The 19,827-nt window shown below is 47.3% G+C and overlaps 1 protein-coding gene across 8 annotated transcripts in view; it reads right to left on the minus strand.

Moving 5' to 3' along the window:
- Positions 1 to 321: 321 nt before the first annotated feature.
- The window catches only part of NOD1 (nucleotide binding oligomerization domain containing 1), a 49,320-nt gene continuing 29,814 nt past the window's right edge, over positions 322 to 19,827 (minus strand). For 5 of the 8 annotated variants that reach the window (XM_033194863.1, XM_033194867.1, XM_033194866.1 and 2 more), the window contains 8 exons: positions 18,748 to 18,831; positions 17,423 to 17,506; positions 16,601 to 16,684; positions 14,151 to 14,234; positions 12,562 to 12,645; positions 9,616 to 9,699; positions 5,900 to 5,983; positions 322 to 1,509 (listed from right to left, as the gene is read on the minus strand). In XM_033194863.1, the coding sequence (XP_033050754.1) occupies positions 1,437 to 1,509; positions 5,900 to 5,983; positions 9,616 to 9,699; positions 12,562 to 12,645; positions 14,151 to 14,234; positions 16,601 to 16,684; positions 17,423 to 17,506; positions 18,748 to 18,831 (661 nt within the window). In that variant the 3' untranslated portion in view covers positions 322 to 1,436. Of the gene's footprint in view, positions 1,510 to 1,633; positions 1,732 to 5,899; positions 5,984 to 9,615; positions 9,700 to 12,561; positions 12,646 to 14,150; positions 14,235 to 16,600; positions 16,685 to 17,422; positions 17,603 to 18,747; positions 18,832 to 19,827 lie in introns of those variants that run through there. The other 3 variants (XR_004433310.1, XM_033194865.1, XR_004433311.1) reach the window with 3 other exon arrangements.

Raw genomic sequence — 19,827 nt, forward strand, 5'->3', positions numbered from 1 at the left:
TGAAGGCATGAACTTTGGCTCACTTGGCCTGTCCTGGCACCAGCCACCCCCTACTCACAAGTTATTTCCTCTGAGAAGCCACCTGAAGAGATTCAGAGGCCAGATGGAGAGACTTCAGAGGCAGCCGCAGCCTCTTCCTCTCTCTTGGTAGGCAGAGAGGCCTGTGAAGGATCAAACTGGTAATGCCTCTGGCCTTTGTCAGGCTCTCCTCACAGCACATTGCCCCAGAGCCCCTTCCCCGCTGCGGAGTGAGTCAGCATGGGGTTCAGGAGTCAGAGTGCTTACCAGGCCGAGTCCCTTCAAAAACTCCAGACTCAACCGTAAGAGTGTTTTCAGTATTTTATTAACAGATGGGCTGGCAAGAGGACAAGTGATCTAGTAATATCACCCCACCCTCATGAGCAGCCATCACAAGCCCACCATGGTGAGGGGTGTCCAACATGCTCTGCTGGCCCCGTTCCCAGCTGATCCCCCAAGTCTTGGCACCAGTTTAGTCACCCTTCAACTGCTCGGGAGGCAGGAAGAGACTTCCCCTCTTCACGAGGTAAGGGAGACAAAAGCAGCCATTTGGATGCCAGGGCCACAAAGGCAAGCCATGCCCTGTTTCTTTGCGGGGACAGAATCATTTCTTCCCGAGGCCAGACACTGTAGCCCACGGTACTCAGCCTTCCAGAGGAGGGTAGCCTAGCAGAGAAGCCCTGAGTAGAAGCAGGAGTTTGAAGGCATCGTCATTCTTCTTAGACCAGCTAAGAGCTAAGAGGGCATTCTCTGATCTTCGCCAGCAGACAGTGAGACTCCAGGATTAAAATTAAAAGCTTGTGGTGCGTCCTTTCCTTGACACTAACTTTCCACAAAATCTTGGAGGAGTCAAATCCCACACTGCATATACCCCAGTGTCTCCAGCTGTGAAATGGGACCAGTATCAATACATGGGTAAGTGCTGAGAAGGAAGAAAATATTTCAGGTATAATACTTATCCATCAAACACCTTTTATTCAAGAAGCTTGGCACCAACTTTGTGCCACATGCTCAACTCTTCAATGAAAACAGCAGTGGCCGACTCGCTCCTGTTGGTCCCTATGGCAGGCGTTGGAATGAGCTGAGGCTGGCCTCCTCTGTTCGGGTCACAGCTTTATTCCTCCAGCTTCAGATACAAATAATTATAATAGGCAATAAAGTCTCTTCACAGTGTATTTACTGTAACTACAACAGCTCACAAGACACATTATTTTTCTGCAGAATTGTAGCGGGTACTTAGGGAGTTTGCCAACCTGACCTTCTGCACAGGAAGCTGGCTTGCATCATGGAGGCAGTGGACTCCTGATAGTCCCGCCTCCGCAGGCCCCTTTAAGACACTGACACGAAAGACTGCCCGGAGTGGCATTCGCTGCTGAGATTCTGGGGCAAAAACCCCATGCACAGGAGAAAGCATCCTCTCAGAAACAGATAATCCGCTTCTCGTCTTCATAGACTTTGGCCTCCTCTGGTTTTATCAGGTTCCCATTTAGGCTGTTGAAAAGGAGGAAGACAAAAGTACACAGATAAAATGTTAAGGACTCTGGCACACTCCTTCCCAAGGTGTGTTCATAGCACACACTCGTGCATCACACAACCCTGAAATTAAGGAACATACCCTTTTCAGATAGTTCCTTCATATTAGCATGGATCCTCTCCAGCTGCCATCCCTTTGTTCACTGAGTCTCACTAAGGTCACCTGTAGCCTCCATAAGCCTGAATTTAATGACATTTTCCAGGTCTTGGCTTTCTTGGCCCTCACAGGATTTTGGCTGTCCTAACCTTTCCTCCCCCTCCTTCTTGAAGCACTCCCTCCCCTTGGCTTGGTTATATGCCCTGATTTTTCTCCCGCATCTGAGCACTCTACCTCCGTTTCCTTTCCTATATTCTCCTCCATGTGACCTCGACATCTGAGATTTCCTCCAGGCTTGGGGCTAAGCCCTTTTCCCCAGCTGATCTCATCAGTGCCACAGTCTTGTTCATCTGTCAGTGGAGGCAGTTACCTGCTTGGCATCCTCACTTGGACCTCTCCCCCGCACCTCAAAGTAGCCACACGTCCTAGGGTCTCCTGGCTTAGTGAATGGACCACTCTCATCCCGCTGTGCAGGTTAGTAACCTGGGGGTCAACCTGGACACCTTCCTTCTCATCCCCATGTTCCTTGTACCACAAAGTTCTGTCCTAATTCCTAAGCATCTAGAATGCCTCCCTGGAACCTCTCTATATCTTCAGCCGACCGTCTTGGTCTGAGCACCCATCATCTCTTCCCTGGATCAGTACAATGTCCTACTGACAGGCCATTTCCACGTATTCTGGCCTTCTCCAGTCCAGTTTCCTAGAAGAGCCAAGAATTGGTCTTTTTGCAATGCAGATCTGATCACATTCCTCTCCTGCTTCAAACTGTTCACCAACTTTCCATCACTTTTAGGATAAAGACCAAAACGCGCATCATGACCCACAGATCTTTTATGGTCCAGTCCCTGTCTATCTCCTCAGCCTCCTGTAGTCCCCCTTCCACACTGTCTGAACCCCAGGGCACAGCAGCTTCTGGCAGTTCTTCATACTCCCTCCTGCCCCAGACCCTTTGCACATGCTGTTCCCTACTCACCTCAGCTGTCTAGCTCCTATTCATCCTTCATGGTTTACTGTAAGTGCTGCTTCCTCAGAGAGGCCTTCCCTGCAACCTCATCTAAATCAGGTTCCCTCTTGGCCTTCCCTTTGTGACAGTACCCATCACAGTTGTAATTAAATAATGACGCAAATGATTTTCTTTTTTTTAAAATGTGCATCTCGCTTTCTAGACAGTGAACCCATGAAGCCATGTAGTTCACCACTGGATTTTTGGTGCTAGCACAGTCCCTGATGCTCAAGCATTTCATTATTCAAGGAATAAATGAAGACACGGTGCTAGTCCCTAGGACCGGAGCAACGACCTTGACTCAGGCCCCACCCTCCCAGAGCCACAGTCTGGAGGTAGCCTCACAGAGAGCTGTTATACTGGAGTGGGATACATTTCTATAATTTATAGTGTTCATTGTACACCTCTAATTTCTGTTCCTAAAGGCAGAACTCACCAAGGGACTTCAGACTTCCAAGTTATTTTCAGAAAGGAATGAGGTAGAAATAAGTGTCAGTATAGATAGTAAGTCCAAGGAGAAGACTCACTCTGTAAGTGCTGGCTCCAAGCAGAGCTGCTCCCTGAACCTGGCTCCCCGGCCAGCTCGACCACAGCCCTGTGGCCTGGTGTGGCTGTCCCTGGCAGGGCCAACAAAGCCACGGCCTTCTCAGAGCCTAGTTCCATGAAGTCACACACACAGGAGTATGCTCTGGAGGCTCCCAGAACAAGCCAGGGAACTAAGTGAAGACACTCCCAAGACTAGCATCCAGGCCACCTGTCCTGCCCTCTCTGAATTGATGGCCAGGTCCCCTCTCCACCCTGACACAGGTGTAGGCCTTGAAGCTGAAGGCTCCTGGCCCTACTCAAATGGTTCCTTGTGTAGGAATGGTGGCCCTCAAGAGGGACGCAATGCAGATTTTGAAACTTGACAGAATTTAAAGCAACTGTAGGTCTTTACGACCCGCCTGACCAGCTGCAGAGAAAAATGGAAGCCAACTGCTCTGCAAACTGTTCTGTAGTCTGGCAGTCTCCTTCCTCTCCTGCTCTGCCTGCTGTCCTCAAAACATAAGAATCAGCAAAAATGGAGTGACCTGAGGGCAAAGACCCATGCAAACAGTTCCAGTGCCCTCCAGTGCTTCCCAGGCTGCTGGGCAGGCTGGGCCTCGCAGGCACACAGGCCATGGTGTCTGGTTGGATCTGGGCTCTGTTCTCTATGATGGTGTTTTTCTTTTTTTCTTTCTTGTTTGTTTTTTTAAGACAAAAAACACCCAGGCTGAACTGCAGTGGCATGATCCTGGCTCACTGCAGCCTTGACCTCCCAAGCATCCATCCTCCCACACCAGTTTCCTCAGTAGCTGGGACTACAGGCGCAGAGCATGATGTCGGGCTGATTTTTGTAGTGACAGGGTTTTGCATGTTGCCCAGGCTGGTCTCAAACTCCTGTGCTCAAGAGATCTGCCCATTTTGGCCTCTCAAAGCGCTGGTATCACAGGCATGAGCCACCACGCCTAGCCAACAATGTTTTTCAAAAAAAAAAAAAACAAAAAACCTTTTGTCTACAACCCCAAATAAGAATTACATTTTACATTGTGAACCAACGCTTATGCAAACACACACCCACTGACATGCAAGCATGAACTAAGATGAATGAAATACTTCCGCACCACGCACATTGCATTCTGATATTCTGTTCTGTTCTGCTTTCTTTTTAAATATTGTTGGTTGCAACTCACCAAACTGATCTGATTTTATGACAAGTTCCAAACAAGTTCTAAAGCAAAGTTTAAAAAACATTGTATGAGGAGCCTATGTTGGCCAAGGAGCCGTTTTTTGTTTTTTGTTTTTAATTGGCTATGAAATTCTCCGCAGTCATGAAAGGAGGACATAGTTAATGAGGAATGGGCACCTGAGCTGAGGGTTTGGGTCCATGGTGAGACCGCCCCTTGGAGCTTAGAGAAGCCACAGCGGGCTCAGGAGCTCCTGTGTTCTTACCAGAAACTGGCTCTGCCTTCTGCCAGTCTCCATGTGGGTTGAAGCTTCACATTGGGAAGGGGTGTCTCAGGCTCTGAGGTTCAAAACAAGTTTCCAGAGCATTTACGAGTCTGGGTTGAGGTATCCTGAGCCCTCCATGCTCAGGTTGGGTCAGCCAGCACTTTGGTCACATTAATTGCTGCATCTCCAGCCCCTAACATAGTGCCTGGCATGAAGCAGGTGCACAAACACGGAGACCGTTGTTTCTATTGGACACACCATGCATGCGCTACAGGATTGACTTGGTTTGGCTGTGTCCCCAACCAAATCTCACCTTGAATTATAATAATCCCCACGTGTCAAGGACAGGCCAGGTGGAGATAATTGAATCATGGGGGCAGTTTCCCACATACTGTTCTCATGGTAGTGAACAAGTTTCATGAGATCTGATGGTTTTATAAAGTAGAGTTCCCCTGCACAAGCTCTCTTGCCCACTGCCATGTAAGATGTGACTTTGCTCTTCATTCGCTTTTTGCCATGGGATGGTAAGGCCTCTCCAGCTATGTAGAACTGTGAGTCAATTAATCCTCTCACTTTTATAAATGACCCAGTCTCGGGTATGTCTTTATTAGCAGCATGAGAACAGACTAATACAAGGCCCCTCTCCCAGCATCCACCCAGTCCCACCTCACCCAGGCAATTAAGTTGCTAAGGAAGCTGCTGAGTGGGAAGTGTCTGTGCCTTATGGGAGGCAAGAAAGAAGTGGCATGGCACTCAATGTCACAGTAAAGCAAACTTTTTTTCTTCTTTTAGCATAAGGAAGTTCTCAAAGCAGAAAAAAGAAGTAGACAAAGAGCATGAGTCAGTTCAAGTCAGCCTGGAAACGTCTCACGGAGCCCAGAAAAGGGGAAGAACAAGCTCCAAACTCCTGGTCAACACATCCATCTCTCAATCGCTGAGTCCCAGGGGGATTTACTTCCACTAGGAAATCATTTCATTGGCCACTTCCCCCCTCCCACCCAATGAGGGTAGATGGGGGCAGGGGCCCAGGGCAGGAGAGCACAGACTATGGAATCAGGCATTCTGGGCTGAATTCTAGCTCTTGTGGTGACCTTGGGTAACTTTATTTCACTAGTCTGGGCCTCTGTCTACATCTGTAAAACAGAGGTAATACCACTACTGTGCAGGGTTGCTGGAGGAATAAACAGAAACCACCCTGCATCGTGCCTTGCACATAGTCAGTGGTGGTGAGTAAACAGTCACTGGTGTTATTACTGTGACAAACGCTGGGATCTTACCAAATCTCTGTTATGCCAGTGTTGTTCTGTAACGCATCTGCCAGCTGGGCAGTCCCCTTAGCTGTGATCTGATTCTGGATAAGCCTGAAAGAAGAACATAGCTTGTATAAAATCCATAATACTGGATCAAATTTGACCCCTTTGTGAGGGAGTTGTAAGGGTGTGTTGGGATAAGAGACAAGTTGGTCAGGGGAAGAACCGAGTCCATATGACTTTGTATCTGGCTAAAACTGTCTAGATCAGATCCACTAGAGTAAAGGATAGCTTGACATTTTTTAAATTTTCTGTTTGTTTTTATAGTGAACATAATGTAATACATGAACAGATGTGTGTGTTTGCATTTTTCATTGCAGAGGTGCATAATCAAAATATATGGGGCCGGGTGCAGTGGCTCACGCCTGTAATCCCAGCACTTTGGGTGGCCAACGTGGGTGGATGACGAGGTCAGGAGATCGATACCATCCTGGCCCACCTGTCTCTATTAAAAATACAAAAAAATTAGCTGGGCATGGTGGCACGTGCCTGTAGTCCCAGCTACTCAGGAGGGAGGCTGAGGCAGGAGAATTGCTTGAACCGGGAGGTGGAGGTTGCAGTGAGCCAAGATCACGCCAATGCACTCCAGGTGACAGAGTGAGACTCCGTTTCAATATGTATATATATTTTGGAGACCACTAATCTGAACAACAAATTCTAAGAAACACATCATGGGAACAGGAAGTCTGACATCTCCTTCCAGGTAGCAAGGGAAAGGCAAGGCAGGTTTTAAAGTTAAGAGGCTACCAACATGCAAGAGGGAGCAGGGAGAAACAGTTATGCTGCCATGAAATAGTTCTCATGGGGCTCAATGGAAAAGCTTTAATAATGGGGCCTCTGAGAATGCACCCCATTGTTCTGGGTAGCAGTGATTCAAATGAAACAAAGGTTTCAGCAATCGCTAGGAAGCCGGGCCTCTCCTGAAATGCTCCCCCGGGCAGCTATGCTTCCAACCCAACCAGGAAATAAATGCATCAAAAGGCTGTGGTGTCTCCACTTCATCACAGAGTCATTCCCTGCTCCTGGCTGTTTGTAGAATAGGCTCCTGCTAAACCTGACCCCTAGAAATCCTGGCACTAACCCAAGAAGGAAGCTCTTACCAGGAAGACGAGGGCCCTATGCTATCGTGAGTGAAGAGGACTCCCTCGGGAGAGGCAGTATCGCAGAGCAGTTGCAGCTACTCTTAAACCCTCCCTCCTCACTCTTCAGCTACAGAACCTTGAAGAAATAAACGTATCTGTCTGTGCCTCAGTTGTGTCATCTGTCAAATGAGAATAACTGTAAGAGTGCCCCCCATCTACTGGGTGTGTGAGATTTCAAGAGGAGGGTGTGTATTAGGCACAGTATCCAGGGGAAGGGAGCTCTTGTCACTCTTACTGCCCAAGCACACGGGACCACTGGTGGCTGGGCTGTAGCCAGGACCTGGTACTCCCAGCCATATCCCACAAGGGCTAGGGCCCCTGGGTTCAGTGGCAGAGGTGATGACCTTCCCTTTCAAAAGGGACAAAAATAGAACCAGGAAGTGGGCACCGAGTTCTATATTCAGTAACACTCTGCTGTTTTCCAGTCACCACTTAGGCTTTGTTGAAGGCAGGAAAAGCAGCCTCCAACCAAGACTTGGTAGGAGGCCAGGAAGGAGAGCACCTAATGCCCCTAAAAAGCCTGCAGTGTCCAGGCACATCCACCCACTCGGGCTGCCTTCACTAGGGCCAGTGCAGTTTGGGAATGCACAAAGCAGCCGAGACCATCTTTCTGGCCCTGTCCTAGCTCTGCTCTCCCTAGAGAGGCTGGCCTGCACTTAGGGAATGGGATCAAATAATTTTGCAAGCTAAAAGCAAAGAAAAACCAATATGTAGCAGAGTCTAGTCTTTTTGCAGAAATTGACAAGGTGAGTCTGAATTCATAAGAAATGCAAAGAACCTGGAATGGTCTAAACATTCTTGAGAAAGAAGAACAAATGGAACTCACACCTCCTGATTTCAAAATGTACTACAAAGCTACAGCAGTGGTCGTGGCATAGGAGAGACATATAAATCAATGGACCAGAACATAGAATTCAGAAATAAACCCATACATCTATGGTCAATTGATTTCTGACAAGGGTGTCAGGGCCATTCAATAGGAAAAGATAATCTGTTCAACACGTGGTGCTGCCGGGACAGCTGGATATCCACGTGCAAGAGAATGAGGCTAACCCTCACTTTACACTATACACAAAAATCAACTCAAAATGGATTGCAGACCTATATGTGAGGGGAAACAATTATAACACTGAACAGAAAACTTGTGTGGAGATCTTTGCGATCTTGGATTAGGCGATCATTTCTTAGATAAGACAGTGAAAGCACAAGCAACCAAAGAAAAAAATAGATAAATTGGACTTCATCAAAATTAAAAACTATTGGCAGGGTGCAGTGGCTTCTCGCCTATAATCCCAGCACTTTGGGAGGCTGAGGCAGGCGGATCACCTGAGGTCAGGAGTTCGAGACCAGCCTGGGCCTAAATGGTGAAACCCCCATCTCTACTAAAAATACAAAATAAGACAGGCGTGGTGGCTCATGCCTCTAATCCCAACTACTCAGGAGGCTGAGGCAGAAGAATCACTTGAACCCAGGAGGTGGAGGTTGCAGAGAGCTGAGATCGTGCCACTGCATTCCAGCCTGGGTGACAAGAACAAGACTCCATCTCAAAAAAAAAAAAAAGTGAAAAATTTTTGTTCTTCAAAGGTCACTATCGAGAAAGAGGAAAAACTCCACAGAAAGAAAGAAAATACTTGCAAAACCTGTATCTAGTAAAGGTCTAGCACCCAGAATATATAGAGAAACCCTATAACTCAGCAATAAAAAGACAAACCCAATTTTAAAATAGGCAAAGGATATGCAGACATTTCTCCAAAGAAGCAATACAGATGCCCAGTAGGCACATAAAAAGACATTCAACATTGTTGTCATCAGGGAAATGCAAATCAAAACCACAGTATTACTTTACACCCACTAGTATAACTAGATTTTAAAAGATGGACAATAACAAGTGTTGGTGAGGATGTGGAGAAATTGGAACCCACATATGTTGCTGGTGAGAATATAAAATAGTATATCCACTTTAGAAAACAGTTTGGTGGTTCCTCAAAAAGTTACAGAATTGCCATATGACCCAGAAATTCTGTTTCCAGGTATATTCCCAAAAGAGATGAAAACATATGTTCACCCAAAAGCATGAACAGGAGTGTTCACAGTAGCATTATGCATAATAGTCAAAAAGTAGAAACAACCCAAATGTCCCATCAACTGATTAATAAACTGCAAAATTTCCTTAGAGTGAATTATCATTTAGCCATAAAAAGGAATGAAACATGCTAGAACACAGAGACAAAAGGTCACATATTGCTTGATTCCATTTATGTGAAATGCCCAGAGTAGGCAAATCCATAGAGACAGAAAGCGGATTAGTGGTTGCCAGGGTCTGGGAAGGAGAAAGATAGGGAGTGACTGCTTAATGGATACAGGGGCTTTTTGGAGTGGGGAGGGGAAGTAAAAATGTTCTAGAATTAGGTGGTGATGGTTGCACTAAAAACCTCTGAATTGTATACTTTAAGAGAGTGAATTTTACAGTATGTAAATTTTATCTCAAAAAATACTTTTGAAAAGCAACACAGTCTGAAATTCTAAGGCTCTCTGAGTTACCATAAATGCTTTAACGTCTGGTTGACTTTCAACATTTCTGCCAAACTCTCTGCCACTTCATCGTCGAGTTCATTTTGGGTCAGCCTAGGGAAAAAAAAAGGAAGTATTTACTCAAGAGAGCCTACTTGGCAGACATTGTTCTAGAGTTCACAGGAGCAGGAACCCAGCCCAAGGCTCTCCAGCTACACAGACGATCACCCTGAGAACCCAGAAAACAGCCAGGCTCCAAGCCCAGCCTGTCAGCTGCACGGAAGGTCAATGGGACTCATTTCTAATGCAAATCCTGTACCCAGGCTCCTATTTCTTAGCCCGGCTACCTGTAGAGGAGCCCACCTTCCCTCCCCACTTTTACTGAGCCCTCAGATTTCATGGAAGATGGGGGCCCACAGAAAATAAAGATGGGGGCCCACTGCCTGCTTCTCAGGTCTCCTCTAGTCCCAAGGTCCCTTGAACACCACTGACAGTGTGTTATTCCAAGTCAGTTTGAAGACCTGAAACAGCCTGCACATTAAAATGTGTTCAGTGCTTTGCTCTTAGTTAACTTGTGAGGGACCCAAGTTAAGTGACTAACAGTTCAGGAAGCCTCTCAATGGCCCTTAGAACCAGAAGTGGTCTGGATAAAGCACCAAAGTTCCTCGGTGTAAATAGGGTAGGACCCACTTGTGCCAGTGGACGAAAGAATCATTAGGAAGAATAGAACAGAAAGAACATTTAAAAAAATCATTCCTTGAAGGGCAGTTTGGATGTGCCTGTCCAAATTTTAAATGTGTTTCATTTTAAGACAATTAGACTTCCAGAAATTTACCCTACAGTGTGCAAGGATATACACACAAAGCTTTACACATTGCAGCATGCATTGTAGTATTATCCTAATGTAAAATCTGAACAAATTTAAATCAGAAACAACTGATGCAATACATTGTGACATCTATTCAATGGATGATGTGCAGCTAGTAGGGAGAATGAGGTAGAATGAAGAGGGAGAAGAACACAGCATTGACACCTGCTCCGGACTCAGCCGGGGCAAGTTTGTATCACCCACGAGCAGGGTGACCTTGGGCAAGGGGCTTAAGTTCTTTGGGTCTGAGTTTTCTCCCTGGTGAATGTTAATAGTATAGATCGTATAGAGTGATTGTGAGGCTGAGCTAACACAGGGAAAAAGTGTAGAATAACACATGGCATGTAGTCAGCACTTGAGGGCTTCTAGGTGTTGACATTACTACTATCCATGTGATTTCGCTCTCCATGGGGCACCTGGCCATGTCTGGAGGCATTTTGGATCCTCACCACTGGGAGGTACAGGGCAGAGACGCTGCTAAACCTCCTACACAGGACAGCCCTACTGTAACAAAGAATCACTTGGACCAAAATGTCAACAGCATCAAGATTGAGAAACCCTAAAGGAGACATGTAAAATATGTGTAATCCATGATTATGATATTTTTAGAGCCACTGGTTGAATGCTATTCTATTTTGCATATCTTTGAACATACATAGAACAAAAGGCTAGAAAGGAAAGGTTATTTTGGAAAACACAACGGGAGGTACTTTCACTTCCTCCTTTTAGGAGGAACTTTAGGAGGTACTTTCATGTCCTCCTTTAGTGTCTTACATTTTTTCCAAAAACCATATATTACTTTTCAAAACGTTAAATGATTTTTTGAGGGGAAAGAATTTAAAATGCACTTACTGGCCAGCAGGTCTAGTGTCAAAACTCTCTCCTAAAGATGACACTGTCATTATTCTCAGTAATTTAGCAAGATCAGATGAGCACTGGGCTCTGAGTAGATGATAGGGAGGGGTGTAATACAGCTCCCTCACCTAACCTGTAAGGAATTTTTTGCTTTCCTTTTTTTTTTTTTTTTTTTGTAGATAGAGGGTCTTGCTATATTGCCCAGGCTGGTCTCGAACTCTGGGCCTCAAGCAATCCTCCCACCTCAGCCTCCCAAAGTGCTGGGATTATAGGCATGAGTCACTGCACCCAGCCACCTGCATGGAATTTATGATACAGGGATGTAAATAAAATTCAAATAAAGCAAAATAAAACATTAAGTGACCATCAAAAAGGGAACACCAACAAAAAACACCCTCAGGAGGCCACATCCACTTAGTAAGTGCCCTGGAGTGCAGAGAGGGAGCGAGGACTGTGGGCTTCAGGTGACAGGTGAAAGCCTTCAGAGGACTGTGGGCTTCAGGTGAGCTGGATGGAGCACAAAGGCCAAACCCCAATGTGAAGACCTGGGGAAGGAGGAGGCTGCCTGCGGGGAGGCAAGTGAAGAGGAAGAAGGGAGAAAATTTTGAGCCAAGTGCATAGAAGTTGGCCTCTACCAAGCACATCTGAAGGTATCTGAGGATACCTGGATAGCTTGCATGGCCAGCCTTCTGGTTCTCCTGGGGCCTAGAAGGCCAAGGCCTCAGACCCAGGCTCCTGGAGCCCACTTCCCCCTCCTGTACCTGTTTATGCTTGTGGAAGTGGCTATTTTCTTCTCTAGGAGGAAATTAAGTTATAACTTAACTGAAAGGCCTAGAGCCTTTCCAATTGGGAGACATCTTTTCTGTTAAGATTCCAGGCCATCTGCAGCCCCTGGGATAATTCCTAAGACCCAAACCCTCCAAAATGACTCTGTGCCAGGTGCAGTGGCTCACACCTGCAATTCCAGGGCTTTGAGAGGCCAGGGCAGGAGAACTGCTTGAGCCCAGGAGTTCAAGACCAGTCTGGGTTACAGGAAAATCCCATCTCTACAAAGAATTTTAAAATTAACTGGGCGTGGTGGTGCGTGCCTATAGTCTCAGCTACTTAGGAGGCCAAAGCGGGAGGTTTGAATGAGCCTGGGAGGTCGAGGCTGCAGTGAGCCGAGATTGCGCCACTGCACTCAAGCCTGGACAACAAAGTGAGACCCTATCTCAGAAAAACAAACAAACAAATGAAAGGACTTGAGCTATTACCACAGTATTTCTAGAGACGTGTTCTGCTGCAGGGCCCTCGCAAGGCTCTTTCCTCCTTCTGTGGAGACGCCGTTGGACGCAAGACTAGGAAGGAACATGCTTGGGGTGAATTATTAGAGACACATCTACATTCAATCTTAGCTTCAACATCAGAACAGCTGGAAAGCCTCTGCCTGGCCGTGGCCCCAGCCCAGACCCACTCGGGGCAGGATGCAGAAGTACTCAGCTGAAGCGGCAGTGCCCAGGCGTTGCTGCCCCAGAGCCCACACAGAGAGCACAAGGGGAGGCCGGATGAAAACCGGGCCATCAGCACAGCCTGCTCACACAACGGTGGGCTGGGGTCGGTGCCTCAGGTTTCTGCACATGGGCAGGAGGCTGGAGAGGCCTGGCAAGCTGTGCTTCTAAAGGCTGGTCCCATCAAGGGACCCCATCTGCGAGACCTGGTGAAGTCTCTTCTGCTACTGACCCCACCTTCTTGGACTCTTTTTCAGTGGTAGGAAGGACAGCAGCAGAGCCTTGGACATACCAAGGCCTCAAGATTTGGCCAGCAGCCTAAGTGGGGGCTGGGTAGAAGCATCCCTGTTTATAGAGAGGAAGAGTCCCTCTTTTCTAGCATCATCCTGAGGACAAGGAAGGGGCAGGAATCTGCTGGCCAGCATCTTGTTAAGTTTTACCTGCACTTAGGAAACCCTCCCTCTACCAGCAAGGGGCATGCAGGGATGGCTGAGGGACTGGAAATGTCCTCTGTCTTGATGGGGGTAGTGGTTGGCTGGTGTGGGACATATGCAGAATTCACTGAGCTGAATAAATACTTAAGGTGATTCCTAAAGGATCTAGAACCAGAAATACCATTTGACCCAGCAATCCCATTACTGGGTATATACCCAAAGGATTATACATCATTCTTCTCTAAAGACACATGCACACGTATGTTTATTGCAGCAACTATTTACATAGGAAAGACTTGGAATCAACCCAAATGCCCTTCAGTGATAGACTGGATAAAGAAAACGTGGCACATATACATCATGGAAGTATTCCATTGCAGTCATTAAAAAAAAAAAAAAAAGAATGAGATCATGTCTTTTGCTGGGACATGGATGAAGCTGGAAGCCATCATCCTCAGCAAACTAACACAGGAACAAAAAACCAAACACGCATGTTCTCACTCATAAGTGGGAGTTGAACAATGAGAACACATGGACACAGGGAGGGGAACATCACACACCCGGGCCTGTCGGGGGGTGGGGGGCTAGGGGAGGGGGAGCATTAGGACAAATACCTAATGCACGCAGAGCTTAAAACCTAGATGACAGGTTGATAGGTGCAGCAAATCACCATGGCACACGTTTGCCTATGTAACAAACCTGCACATCCTCTACATGTATCCCAGAACTTAAAGTTACAAAAAAAAAAGAATGTGCTTTACTAGATGGCCTCTTATGCATCAAAAAAAGGTTTGACAAGAGTAAGGAAAATCACACATGCAATCCCTCTTCTATTAGGAGCGCCAATCACCCTTCCCCAGCAAACCTAGAGCAGCTAGGAGGGACCAGGTTGGCCCCTGGAGACAGCAGGGCCGCAGTTACCTCAGGGTGGTCAAGCTGGGGTGGTTCCGCAGAGCCTCTGCAAAGGCTTTTGCTCCTTCATCCCCAACTTGATTGCCCCACATCCTGAGGGAGAAGACAAGATAGTGAATGTTAGCTCGCCCAAAAACAGCCACACTTACCCCTCCTTTTATGCCAATGGCCACAGCTCAGTTCCTCCTCAACAGACAGATGTTTGTGCCCAGTCCCTGGATCTGTGGACTGGACACTAATTCCTCACGCTGGCCTCTGAGTGGGCTGCTCTGGATTTCAAATTCAAGGAGTGATGCAAGACTGAAGAGCAGGGGAAGCCTTGTGAACAGAGGCCATCAGCAAGTGGCACAGTTGGAGACCGAGCCTCACCACGAGCTTCAGAGAGCGGTCAGCCTGGGAGCCTGAACTCATGAGACCAAGCACCTGCACGTCTCCTGTGGAGCACAGAGGTCCGCAGAGTCCTGGAGGGAAGGCTGTGTGCAGGTGCTGGGGTCCCAGCAACTGCTCAACTCTGGGCAGGGTCAGAGACATTCCTGAAGACATGGTCTTCCAGGAGACAAAGAGCAGGAAATACCTTCAGAAACCCTATCAGTAATGTTCCTGTCACATAAAGAGGACGTTACCCAACTAAGCTCTGCAGCTGTGGCCATCTTGGTGGAGAGTTGCGGAAATAAAGCTGTATTCTCTCCCCTGCAGCAGATCCGGAGAGGCCCTGGCTAAAACAGTCTGCATGGTAAGATGGCTCTGCCATCTGCTACCTGTGCGAACTTCGGGAAATTATGTAGTCTCTTGGACCTCAGTCTCTCGTCTATAAAATGGAGATAATTAGAGCATTCCCTCGTGGAGTTGTTGTGAGGATTCATTGAGTTAACAGATGCAAAGCACTTAGAACAGTGTGTGGTTCGCACAAAGTGTTGGTTGTTCCCAATAGGATCAGCATGCACTGTTGACACACAACAAAGCAAGTTCGTGTGGCCCACTCACAACACAATGGTGGCTGCCTCAACAACACGTTCACACCAAGCAAACTACCTGCTTACACCATTCCAGGAATGGCTTGCTGGAACCCAGAATAAGTGTTTTCAGTGTTTTGCTTAAATATATGTATTTACTATACAATTGAATGGCATCACATTTTTAATAAAGTAAAAAGCTACTCAAGGCATGAGATGAAGTGAAAAAGGAAGGATAAAACTCTGTACATACAGTCTGACCCCTACTATATTTTTTTAAAGTGGTACAAAGAGAGAGAGGAAGAAAGAGAAAGTGAGAGAGCTTAACTGAGCTTAAATGTTAACAAGAATTATTTTCTGAGAAGATCATTTGTATTATTTTTCATAGTTTCCAAATAAAATTACCTGTGTTCCTTTTATAATCCAATAAAAATTATAATGATACAAAAAGCTTTAAAAAGCCTCAAGAATCAAAACCACAATGAGACACTACCTCACACTCATTAGGATGGGTATTGTCAAAAAGAGAAAATAGCAAGTGTTGGCAAGGATGTGGAGAAACTGGAATGCACTGTTGGTGGGAACATAAAATGGTGCTGCTGCAGTGGAAAACAGTATGATGATTCTTCAAAAAATTAAAAATTACCATGGGATCCAGCAATCCCACTGCTGGATATATACCCAAAAGAATTGAAAGCAGTCCCTTGAAGAGATATTTGTATGCCCATGTGCACAGCAGCATTAGTCACAATAGCCAAAGCATAGAAGCAAGCCAGTGTCTGTTCTTGGATGAATGAGTAAACAAAATGTGGCATAGCCATGCAACGGAGTATTACTCAGCCTTAAAAAAGAAGGATATCCTGGCCGGGCATGGTGGCTCACGCCTATAATCCCGACACTTCAGGAGACCGAGGTGGGTGGATCATTTGAGGTCAGGAGTTTGAGACCAGCCTGGCCAATGTGGTGAAACCCTGTCTCTACTAAAAATATAAAAATTAGCTGGGATCGGTGGCAGGTGCCTGTAATCCCAGCTACTCATGTGGCTGAGGCGGGAGAATTGCTTGAACCCAGAAGGTAGAGGTTGCAGTGAGCCGAGATCATGCCACTGCACTCCAGCCCGGGCAACAGAGTGAGACTCTCAAAAAAAAAAAAGGAAATCCTGTCCCATACTTCAACGCCGATGAACCTTGAGGACATGATGCTAGTGAAATCAGCCATCCCCAAAAGGCAAATACTGTATGATTCCACTTACATGAGGAAAAGTAGTCAAAACCATAGAGAAAGTAAGCAGAAGGGTGGCTGCAAGGGGCAGGGGAGAGGGGACCAGGGAGTTATTGCTTAATGGGCACGGTTTCAGTTTTGCAGCATGGTGAAAGCTCTCCACTGTCTCTCCCTGACAGCGAGCCCCAACGGTCCTTCTGGTATACTGATGTATGAAAAGAACAGCCCGGGCCCACATACACACACAGCAGGTTATACCACATACTTCCGCCCCCTTGTACTCACCCAACGTCAGAGATTGATTTGCTGTTCTTCACAGCCAGGGCGAGACACTTCCCTCCTTCACTCGTTATTTTGTTTTTTCCCAGTCTGCAGAGAGAGTCACGCACAGTCAGCCTCCAGCTATGCAGGGGCTCCAACGTGGGCCACTCTCCTCCCCAGCACAGAGCCCCTTCCAGCCCCATCTTGGGAACTGTGCACTTTCTTCTGGGATCCACAAGAGCCATGCCCTGGGCCTCCTGTCAGGGACGGACCTGAAACCCTGAGGACAGTCAGTTAGGGTTCCTCTCCAGGAGCTGGCCCACAGTCTCTGCAAAAGCTCAGGGACCTGAGCCCTCCCTGGGGTCCTCTTAATCACCTCAGCAGCATCACTGACTTCCCTTGGGAGACCTGAGAGGTCCCACTTTGACTGCCAAGGGTTAAGGTATGTGGCCACTGTCAGGGCAGGACCAGAGGCTCCAAGCCTGGCACACTGTCACCCCCTGGGCAGGGCACATCTACAGCAGGGCAAGGGCCCAAGCTCTTGCAACCAGACAGGAAACTCCCTTGGGGCAAAAAGACCACCAGAAAGGGTGAGAGTTAGTCCTTTCTTCAGGCTAGTAGTTACTGAAATCAAAATGCCAACCTTTCCCCCTACCAACGACAGGTGGCTCTTCCAGAATCCAAGCCTCACGGATCACACAGAGGTATCCTTATTTGACCAACATGGCCCTGGGACTAGTGGGAGGCTTTAGGATGAAAGCTCTTTATCATGACATGTAATCTTTGAACAACAGAAGGGGGTGACCAAGAGAAGATACTAAGGAACCTGGTCCCTACCCCACTTACTTAAGGTGTGTGAGGCCTTTGCATTCATCCAGGATTTTGGTGACGTACCTGGCTCCGACATCGGTGATCTGGTTGTTGTATAAACTTCAAGAGAAAGCACAGCCATGAGACTTTCTGGCTCCTGATGTCATTTTAATAGCCCCTATTTTTTGAAACACATACTGTCTACTGATTTCCAGTCTGGGTTGAAAGGGGAACACACAGGCACCAGAGTTCAGGGCTCTGAGGTCTCACAGCCCAGGTTCAATCCAGCTCCACTACTTTCCCCAGCTTTATGGCCTGAGACAAGTCACCTCACCTCTCTGTGCCTCAGTTTCTCCATCTGTAATACAGGGGTAATGACGATAGCCCCCTTGCAGGGTGGTTCTGAGGATCTTAGGACATAACGCAAAGCCCTAGTGCATGAGTGCTCAGTGACTGGCAGGTGGTGGGTATTTACAACTAAGATTACATTCAGCATCTTGAGAAGAAAAGATTCTGAATATTGAAACTTCTCGATGTCTACCTTTCAGCCATCTCACCACTCAATGCCCATTCAATAACACAGCAGATGGAAGTTGAAAGGCAGCTAAGTTCAGGCTTCCAGGGTTCCACAGCCACACAGAGCCCTGGAGCCAAGTGTGGCCTGGGGTCGTTTGCATCCATGTCCTCATTCACATTGAAGGCCACTGAGGCCCCAAGAAACTGAACAACTGCTCCAGCTTGCAGAGCCACCAGTGGTGTGGGGCTGGCCTACAATCCCTTGTCTCAGGCTCCAAAACCTCAAAGGCTCTGAATGCCCAGAGTTTCTCACAATTCTTTTGGCAACTGATGTGGAGCTATTTATAGTCTTTCTTACCACACTTGTTTGACTGTTTCATCCGTTCTGCGAGAGAAATATGAGTGTTTGAAAATGGGGCACTGCCGTAGACCCCTGTGGCCACATCATGCCGTAGCATGCACTCAGAATCCCCTTTCGGGTCTTGCCCCAAAGGCTCTGGATGAGGGATTCTGGACCCAAAATAGTCCAGACTAATATATAAACAGGATTCTAACATTTATTAAACATATCCCCTTATATTCTCTTTGCATCCCCCAACAACCAGTTGTAAACCTTCTTGCCTATACTGGGATCCCAATTTTATAGGTTAGGAGGCTGAGGCTCAGCAAGACTTCATGACTGGCCAAGCCACAAAGAGAACCCAGGACTCTCAACTCCTGGGCCAGTGCTCTCCCCAGCCCTGGCCCATCCATGCGGATCATCCAGAGACCCATAGGAATGTGAATTCCCTGCAGCTCTGTATTATTACTAGGTAGTTGGCCCAGTGTTCTGGAGAAAGACATACCCCAAATATGTCACAATTTTGTATTTGGTCAGCTCTTCGCTTAGCACCTTTACCCCACCGTCAGTGATCTGGTTTACACTGAGTCTGAAACAAACAGCAAAAAAATTATGAGTCAGGGCAGGCACTCATTATGAAGGATCATTAATCTTACCAAGATCCAGAAACCTTCAGGCCCTGGAGTTTTCCCCAGTATAGACGGCCCTGGAGAATGACTGCAGCAATCAGCCAAAGAGCCCCTTACAAAGCCTGGCCAACGTGGGGCCACCAGACCCGTCCTGCACCAGCCCATGGGTGAGGCTGCAGCACAGCCCCTGGCTCCTCACATGACCATGAGGGACACAGGGAGGACACGTGAGGCCAGCCACCTCTGACATCCACCCTTTGCGTGTGGCCTATGTGTCAGCCAGACCCTGTACCTGGTTCTCGTATGGTGGAGGGCATGGGTTTGGAAACATCAGGGGCTGCTTTTAGCGGTTGTGACTGGAGGAGGGAGTGCCCTGTCATCTTGCAGGCAGGGCCACTGATGTTAGGTGTCCTGCAAAATGCTGGACAGGTCTCACAAGAACTGTTGCACCCAAAATGCCAACAGCCTCCCCCCATCCAGAAACACATGGGCTAACCCTGACTTGTCACTGGAAAAGGCTGTGGGTCCATTTGTCAAAGGAGACTGCTCATGTCATTCCGTAAAGTGTCGGACAGCAAATATTTTAGGCTCTGTGGGCCATGTGGTCTCTGTCGCAACTACTCAACTGTGTAGTGTGAAGCAGCCAGTAAGTAAATAAATGGCTGTGTTCCAACAAACCTTTACTTACAAACACAAGCCACGGGCCCAGTTAGACCCACAAGCTGACCTTGATAACAAGTAAAATGCTGAACAATTAAAAGCTTGATTTTTAGGCCACATCAAAATGATCAAGTCAGACACTCTGGACCCTTCCCCTCAGAGTCCCCAGCTTGGGCTGGGAAATAGTGTGCATGTACACGGCATGGCCAGCCCAAGATAGCACAGGCTACTGGACATTCCCAATATCTATACTTTCTTAGCAATAGATTCCCCCATATTTTAGCTGGGCCCATCTG

This window comes from Trachypithecus francoisi, unplaced genomic scaffold, assembly GCF_009764315.1.
Source record: "Trachypithecus francoisi isolate TF-2019V2 unplaced genomic scaffold, Tfra_2.0 Lachesis_group4, whole genome shotgun sequence".
Lineage (NCBI taxonomy): Eukaryota > Metazoa > Chordata > Mammalia > Primates > Cercopithecidae > Trachypithecus > Trachypithecus francoisi.